General features: G+C 55.0%; 1 protein-coding gene across 1 annotated transcript; it reads right to left on the reverse strand.

Annotated features, from left to right (window-relative positions):
- Positions 1 to 2570: 2570 nt before the first annotated feature.
- FSHB (follicle stimulating hormone subunit beta) lies at positions 2571 to 6142 on the reverse strand. Its single transcript, XM_072793715.1, has 3 exons — positions 5984 to 6142; positions 5039 to 5203; positions 2571 to 4001 (listed from the first exon to the last, which is right to left on the reverse strand). Exons 2-3 carry the CDS (start codon positions 5195 to 5197, stop codon positions 3771 to 3773), a joined length of 390 nt encoding a protein of 129 aa, XP_072649816.1. The 5' UTR covers positions 5198 to 5203; positions 5984 to 6142; the 3' UTR covers positions 2571 to 3770.
- Positions 6143 to 8157: the final 2015 nt, after the last annotated feature.

Consider the following 8157-nt stretch of genomic DNA (forward strand, 5'->3'; position numbering starts at 1 on the left):
TTGTCCGCCCAGAGCTAACGGGGTCCTGTGTCAACCAGACTGTTTGAGGAGAATACTTACAAAACAAACATCTAGAAGAAGCTACAAAACTGCTGTCCCCCTATCGCCCGTCTTCCCCTGCCCTCCTCCTCTGTCCCTTCCCCTTTCTTCCCTTTGCCTTCACACGGTGAGGTCTCAGTGGGGAGGTGGCCTCCAGGTGGCCTCCAGCCTCCAGCGTCCAGAAGCCCTGGCCCCAGCCCACCCAGTCCAGGCTGTTCCCAGGGTGCCCTGGGCCAGGGCTGGGGAGCAGGGACCTTGGTGACCCCGGGAAGAGCCCACCCAGTCCGGGCTGTTCCCGGGGGTGCCCTGGGCCAGGGCTGGGGAGCGGGGACCTTGGTGACCCTGGGAAGAGCCCACCCAGTCCGAGCTGTTCCTGGGGGTGCCCTGGGTCAGGGCTGGGGAGCGGGGACCTTGGTGACCCTGGGAAGAGCCCACCCAGTCCAGGCTGTTCCCAGGGTGCCCTGGGCCAGGGCTGGGGAGTGGGGACCTTGGTGACCCTGGGAAGAGCCCACCCAGTCCGGGCTGTTCCTGGGGGTGCCCTGGGTCAGGGCTGGGGAGCGGGGACCTTGGTGACCCTGGGAAGAGCCCACCCAGTCCGGGCTGTTCCTGGGGGTGCCCTGGGTCAGGGCTGGGGAGCGGGGACCTTGGTGACCCTGGGAAGAGCCCACCCAGTCCGAGCTGTTCCTGGGGGTGCCCTGGGTCAGGGCTGGGGAGTGGGGACCTTGGTGACCCTGGGAAGAGCCCACCCAGTCCGGGCTGTTCCCGGGGGTGCCCTGGGCCAGGGCTGGGGAGCGGGGACCTTGGTGACCCTGGGAAGAGCCCACCCAGTCCGAGCTGTTCCTGGGGGTGCCCTGGGTCAGGGCTGGGGAGCGGGGACCTCGGCGGCCCTGGAAACTGCTCGTTTCCCTCTCCCTGTTTCCTCCCATTGGCCCGGGGGCCCCTGGCAGTGCTGCCCACGTGTCTTTGTCACGGCTTTTATTCAGGAAAATGAAGACGAACATACCAGCGTTCAGGGCTGGACGGGAATTGTAGGGGGAGGGATCATGCACTGACGTCACATTTGTTATCACTTAAACTGGCTGATAAGTCAGCGCTAGTGACGTCTGCCATGGTCAAACCTCTAGTGGGAGGAAAGGCCTAGTAGTCGGGTTACAGCACGAAATAATCCCTCAGTCCTCAGAGCTAGTCTCCAGGTGTAACAGCCCCTTGGGAATGAGGGAACAGGGACATAGGAGGTTGGCCCTTTACACAGGTCAGCTAAATATTAAGATCCATCCTGAAAACACAGAGGAATCCCATTCGTTATCGGGCATGATTGCAGTTGTGGTTTGGACACATCACTCTTGCAGCCCCGGGAGGACTTGCTCCAGTGCTGGGAGAGACCCTGTGGCCTTCAGCTAAGATGGTGGCCCCGGGGGTGGCCTTTCCTCGGCAAGCACTTGGGGAGCCCACAAATCTCCTTAGTTGCTACTTGAGAGAGGATCGTGCTCCCGTTGGGCACGGGGGCGCCTCAAGCGGAAGCCGTTGCTTCTTCCCAGCATTTCGACCTTGACCTTCTGAGCTAGGTTGGAGAAGTCTCGCCCGTCACGATGGTGGTTCTCCCCTTGGGCTCCCCAAGCACCTCACGCCCGTTCCCGTTTTTCCTCTTCGGAGCCGCCCTGTGGCATAGTTACCATTTTCACTCTCCACTTTAAAAATGAGGAAACGGATGCCCGGAATAGTTAGATATCTTACCTAATATAGTTAGGAAAAGCCTAAGCTACGTTGTTTTACGGAAGGCCACTTACTGTCTTGACACCGGCCTGTCTCTCAAGGTGCGACCGCTCGGACCTACCGGGGACCGGCTGTGCGCCAGGCGCGGGGTCTTCGGCACGTCCGATCCCACTTAATCACCCTGACAACCCTCTGAGGTGAATGATATTACTCTCCTCCTTTGACAGCTGCGGAAACCGAAATGCAGAGAATTTAAGTGACTTGGTTGAGATGCTACCTCTGGACGAGGCGATGAAGACGCGTTAACCCTGAGGCCAGCGCCCTGTAGTGTCTCCGACGGGAAGGCAGCTATTCCGATTTCCAGAAGCCCGAGAAGAAGGAAAACGCTGCGTTGTAATCCAGAGCCCTTATTAAACCCCGTCAGTGCGGCCCCAATCGCGGGGTGTCGAGATGCCGCGGAGGCTGTAACTACAGCCGCAATCGGCACCAGACCCGGGGGCCCAGCCTGGCTACCGATACGTGCAACCTGGCTCCGGTCTTGGCCCAGGGGGCTTCTCAGCGCGACGGAGCAGCGCGGCAGATTGGGTCAAGGGCCAGGCCCGCGTCCTCACCCTGCGGCGCCCGAACGCTCTGAGTTCTCGGTGCGTCCGGGAACCATCTCGGACTTCAATGTCTCCATTTCAAAGGCTCAGGAAAGGAATTAGAGAATCTCCCGGGTCCCCTCCCACTCTGCGGTTCTCTCTTTGCCTTCCCCCCCCCCCCACATTCCCTCAGAAACGGGCTTTGAAAAATGACAGGACGTTTAAATAAAGAAACACTTCTAGAAATGCAACGAATTAATTTTAATATTTCCAAAGGTGAGGACAAGTAAATATTCTAGAAGAGCTGGGCGTTATTGTTTAACATGATTTCTACTAATATTATAAACATGACTGATATTTTAGTCATTTGCTTACGCATGGAAAAACTCTAGATGTGTGACTCTGTGGCTAGCATCTTTATTTAAAAAATAAGGTTTAAATAAATTAAACAACGTAAGTGTGAAACAAGCACATACCTAAGAGAGGTAACACCTCGAAAAGAAATCATGAAATACTTTTAATATTCACCCTTTTAAAAGAAACAGATTTGGGAGGACACGGATAGACCAAAGAAGAGACTGATACGCAGGACTCGGGCAAACACGCAGGATTTTAGGTTTTTGGGTTTTTTTTTTTCCCTCCTGGCTAATTCTTTCTAAAGAAGCTATTTCTTTGCACAAATATATTTGTCGATAAGATAAATATACGTACTAAAGTGACAACATTGCCTTCAAATCTACGTTCAAACCCACCTCCCCCCGAAGGGGGGGGTCCTGGCCCCGGCGGCAGGGTGATAAGGTTCTCTTCCCCGACGTCCCAACAGAGTCTTCAGGAGTCGGACAGGGTTGGTTCAATTTGTGTAAATGATGAAATAGTTGTGGGCCTGGGAAAATCAGCCCATGTTAACATTTCTTGCTTTTGCCCTTAACTAAAGGGCCGGGTGGCGAGAGCTTAGGAGCCTGAGCTCGGTGACCACCTGGTTGGCGGGAATCCAGCAAGAGGCAGGCGTGCGGACGCTGCAGGTGCACAGGAGGGGAGGTGGCGCTCCTGCACCTGCCGCCTTGCACGGGGTGGCCTCGCCCGTCCCTTCCGGCCTCTCCCCCGCCTCTCCCTGAGGGCGCTCCCGTCAAGGAAGCCGTGGCGGGCGAGTCTCAGGCCGGGCCGGGCTGCAGTCCTGGGGGCTCCGCTCTCGAGGCCTGCGGGGTCTAGAGGAGTGCTGCCTTCTGCACGGGGACCCGCTGGCTGCCCCGGGCCTGGGGACCCCAGTTCCAAGAAGGAGCAGTGGCCCGGGAGGACTTCTAAGAGGGGGGGCCGGGCAAGCAGCCCCGTGTCTGGGGACCGGCTCGGACCAGGGGGTGCGGGGGACAGTGCAGCCCGAGGGCAGGGCCCCGGCGCCTCAGCCTGGGGACAAGGCTGCGGCCGGGTGCCCGCGCCTCTTCACTGCTGCGGCTCTCCGAAGGAGCAGTAGCCGGGCCCCAGGCCGCGCACCGTGCAGTCGGTGCTGTCGCTGTCACACCTGCCGCAGTGACACTCGGTGGCGACTGGATACGTGTGCAGGGAGTCCGCGTGGCGGGCGCAGCCGGGCACTCTCACCGTCTCGTACGCCAGCTCCCTGAAGGTGCATGTCTTCTGGATGCTGGGCCTGGCCGCGTCCTTGTACACGAGATCCTGGGGAGCGTGAGGGGGACCGAGTCAGGCTAAAGCACTCGGGAAGGGGCCCCGCACGGGGGACATTGCCTGCCTGCCGCGGGCTCCAGCTTTTACCCCCTAAAGCTCAGCCCAGGGTTCCTAACCGAGGGCACACGGTCCCGTAGGCGCCCCACGCAGGGGCCCCCTAGGTCCTCCCTTTAAATGCCTGTATTGTGCAGGGCTCTCAGTTTCGAGGTATCCACAGTTTGCACTTTGTGCTTTTTTGCACAAAGTCCGAGCACTTTCAATCCAAGCAGAACAGATTCTTTCCCCAGCGATTTCTAGCAACATTATTTGCGCCGAGGGAAGAAACGGGCACGGCTGTTAATTCGGGTTAAGGTCATGCCGTCGGGTCTGTGGATCACGCTCATTTACCTCCCTGTAAAAGGCCTTTCATTAAAAGGTTGCTATTCTCGATTTTGGTTCATAGACAAGCAGCTGTTCTAGGAGAAGACAGTCAGGAAGCACAGTGGAAACTCCTGGCTTGGACTAAGGCACAGAGGCTGCGGGACCACGAGCTAGCGGCGCTGCACCCCGGGCCTCGGTTTCCCCAGCAGCAGCAGGGGGAAGCCGAGGCTCGTGGAGTCACGCGGGCTCTAATTCTGCGGTGCCAAGTGGCTCCGGGCTGCTTGTTGCCCATGATTAGGGGCCCCGTGTCTGTGCTTTGGTGTGGCCTGAAATGTGTTTTGACACTATTTGGGGCAAGGACCTGGCCTCCGTTACAGCACCGGCTTTGGGGACCAGGGAAGATGCCCCATCGTCGGGCATCTGTGCTCTGTTTCCCTGCCTCTGTCGGACCCAGCCCAGCAGCACTTCGCTGCAAGCGCACGTCGCAGGCGGGGGGTGGGGTGGGGGGTGGTCCGGTGCAAGGCTCTGCTGGACTGACCTGCTCGAGGCCAAGCCCGACCCAAGTGGCGCTAAGGGCCCGGGCTCCTGGCGGGCACGGCGGGGGTTGGGGGGCTGCACAGCGGGGCTGGGGAAGCCCCACCCTGACTCCCAGCCAAGCCAGCTCCTACCCGCGTGTAGCAGTAGCCGGCACACCAGGTGGCGTTGACGCTTATGCAGAAGCGACACTCCTCCTTCTCCACCGCGATGGTGACGTTGGTCAGCTCACAGCCCGCGCCGCAGGCCGCCCTCCAGCAGCAGAGGAGGAAGCAAAACCGGACCGACCTCATCCCGGGCTGGGAAGCAGACAAGGCTCAGAAGAAGCCAAACAATTACGAGCGTGGGAGGTCACCAGACCCCAAACCATTGATCTTCCCGTCCTCCCAGCCGCCGCACTTAGCTCCAGCAACTTTTTCCCTCCTTCCCTTTCCTCTCCCGCTCTTGAACACACGTCTCTTCTTATACCCCTTCTCCTTCTTCTTTTTTTTTTTTTTTTGGTCGAAGTAGACCCCCATTACAGGTCAACACTCCAATATAATGATTTTTTTTGCACAGCAGTATTTAAAGATTGGAGTCTTCTAGTGATTGTTCTGTGGGTGGTAATTGTGATCATCCTCTTCGTCCCTTCATTACCGTTTTAAGGACTATTTTTGTTTATTTTTAAAAAGATTTTAAGACTATTTTTGTTTATTTAAAAAAAATTTTTTAAGAGTATTTTTGTTTATTTTTAAAAAATTTTTAAGACTATTTTTGTTTATTTTTTTAAGATTTTTTAAGCCTATTTCTGTTTAAAAGGAAAAAGGAAACGGGCTCGCCAGTTTTTGCATCTCGTGAATGTTGTCCGCTGCTTTTGCTTATTACTTTTGTTTAAAGTAAGGCTGCTTGAGAGGCCAGGCGACTTGGGCCACATGCAGTGGCCACCTCACATTAGCGATACTCAAGTAGCCACATCGACAAGAACAAACCGTCTACGCAACGGCAGTTGGAAAGGTCTCGATGTGTTCTCCGGGTCCTACAGAGCCTGTCCTTTCAAAAGCAGCTGCCACCACTTGGTAAGAACCGACCCCAAGACTCACCTTTGGTCAGCAGCCGCGTCCGGAGAAAGCTGTGGACCGAGTCACGTCTCAGCTCACCTTTTATACAAAATCCCGGGCGACTAACACCTTGTGGACTTGCTGGGTATTAGCTAGAGCAGCGTTAGCCTGACGCCCGCTGTAAGTGAGTCAGTGTTTGGGTGGACGGGGAGATCAAGCCTTGCGGACGTAGTCTAAACGCGGCTCATCGGGAAAAACAACACTACCAGGGATGGAGATTCTGTACAAAGCGAATTTGATACCGCAGCACGCCCACTCCTTCACCTTGTCAAGTTAAATGTGACTCTAGGTTTCTCTGTTGCGCCTTCAACTCCGGGAATTCAGGATCCTTTCCAAGTATCGCATGAGCCTTGTTGAGGCGACGTGTCCACCAGAGGACGCGGTGGGCGAGTTGCTCCGGGAGCGGCTGGAAGCAGACAGATGGAGTCTCTCCTGGCCCAGCCCCCCGTGAAGTGCCAGCTCTGGTTCTCTGTACCCCCACGTCCACGTCCTCTGACCTCAAGTGTCATTCCTTGGCCCCCGTGCTTGTCATTCTCTAAACGTCCTGCTGACTCATTTCTCCAGAGCTTCGCATTCGCGGGGCTTGCCCTGCCTCAAGGGTTTTTGGTTCTCACCCGTGCTCCCCAACGCCTCCCCGTCCCCGGCGAATTGCTCTACCTTCACGCTCACCTGCCTACCGGAATCCAGGCTGGGGCTAGCGGAGAGCTCTAATCTCCGCGGTCTGTTTGCAACCCTTGCTATGCCTCTGTTTCTTCCAGTTGAGTACGAGCCCCTTGGAAACGGGAGCTCCGTTTCGATTTAACAAATATTTATCATTCAAACAGTGGCCGGAGCCAAGGAACAGTGGTAGAAATATCGGGATCTGATGTCAAAGACATAACAGGAGCCCGATCACGTAGGACCTTGGTTTTTGCTGTGAGAGGGGACCAGTGCCGAGGTGCGACGTGACCTGATTTAGGTCTAAAGGGGTCCCTGCAGCCGCTGCTAATGTAGGGGAAGGGGAGACCACGGAGACTCGTAGACGCCGTTGCGGCAACCCAGATGAGAAACGGTATTTGTGCAGACCAGCGTGTTAGCAGCGGAGGTGGCGGGACGTATTTTGACCCTGGGCATGTGTTGAAAGGACAGCCAAGAGAATTTTCCGGTTGAGCATAAGAGAAAGAAGAGGGTCAAGGACGACTGATGATTCTGGGCTGAGCAACTTGAAAGATAACGGACATGGGAGCTGTCAACGAAGGAAGCTTTGAGTAAAGATGAGGAATCCCGTGTAGACTTGTTGAGCTCACATGTCTTCAGGACTCTAGGGGGAAGGCTCAATCTAAACTCTGGGACAGACATATGGGCTGCAGGTATAAGTCTGGGATTCATCGACACGAGCCGGGAAAGAGATTACCAAGGGAGCCCGTATGAATAGAGAAGGTGGAAGGACCAGGTGGAGCCTGGTGTGCTCCGGCGTTCAGGGGGCGAGAATAAGATGAAGGGGGTTTTGCTTCCCGACGGAGAAAGGCCACTGAGCCAGGAGAGGAATGGAGAGAATGTGTTGTCCCAGAAGCCGAGAGAGCACGTCAAAGAGTGAAAGCTCTGCTCGACGTAGCTGACGGGCTAACACGAGGACCGTGAACCCTACGATGTGGGTGCAACGTGAAGGGCACTTGCGTCCTTGGCTAGAGAAGTTTCCTTGGAGTGAGGGGAGCATAACCCTGATTGGGATGTGTTTATTGGTAAGAGAGAAAAAAAAATGAATATAGGCAACTTTTTCCAGGATTTTGATATAAAAATGACCAAATAAATGGGTAATTTGATAAAGTGGAAGTAGGATAAAGATAATTTTATTTTGATTTTTATGTTTTATTTTATTCCATTTTAAAGATTTTATTTATTTATTCATAAGAGACACAGAGAGAGAGAGAGAGAGGCAGAGACCCAGGCATAATAATATTCTTACTTGCCTGGGTTGTAAGGGTCCGCTTGATGTTTAGGGTAAAAAAGTCAACATGAGACCACTTGGCATGGGTGTGCATTTGCCTTTTGCCCAATTTAGCAGCAGGGACTCAGGTTTATGGGTGACAAATAATTGAATTTATCCAAGCTCATGACTTTGTCAAACATATGGGACAACGATGAAACATAAGGTCCCGGATATTGTGAGTAATAAT

Source organism: Canis lupus, chromosome 23, assembly GCF_048164855.1.
Source record: "Canis lupus baileyi chromosome 23, mCanLup2.hap1, whole genome shotgun sequence".
Lineage (NCBI taxonomy): Eukaryota > Metazoa > Chordata > Mammalia > Carnivora > Canidae > Canis > Canis lupus.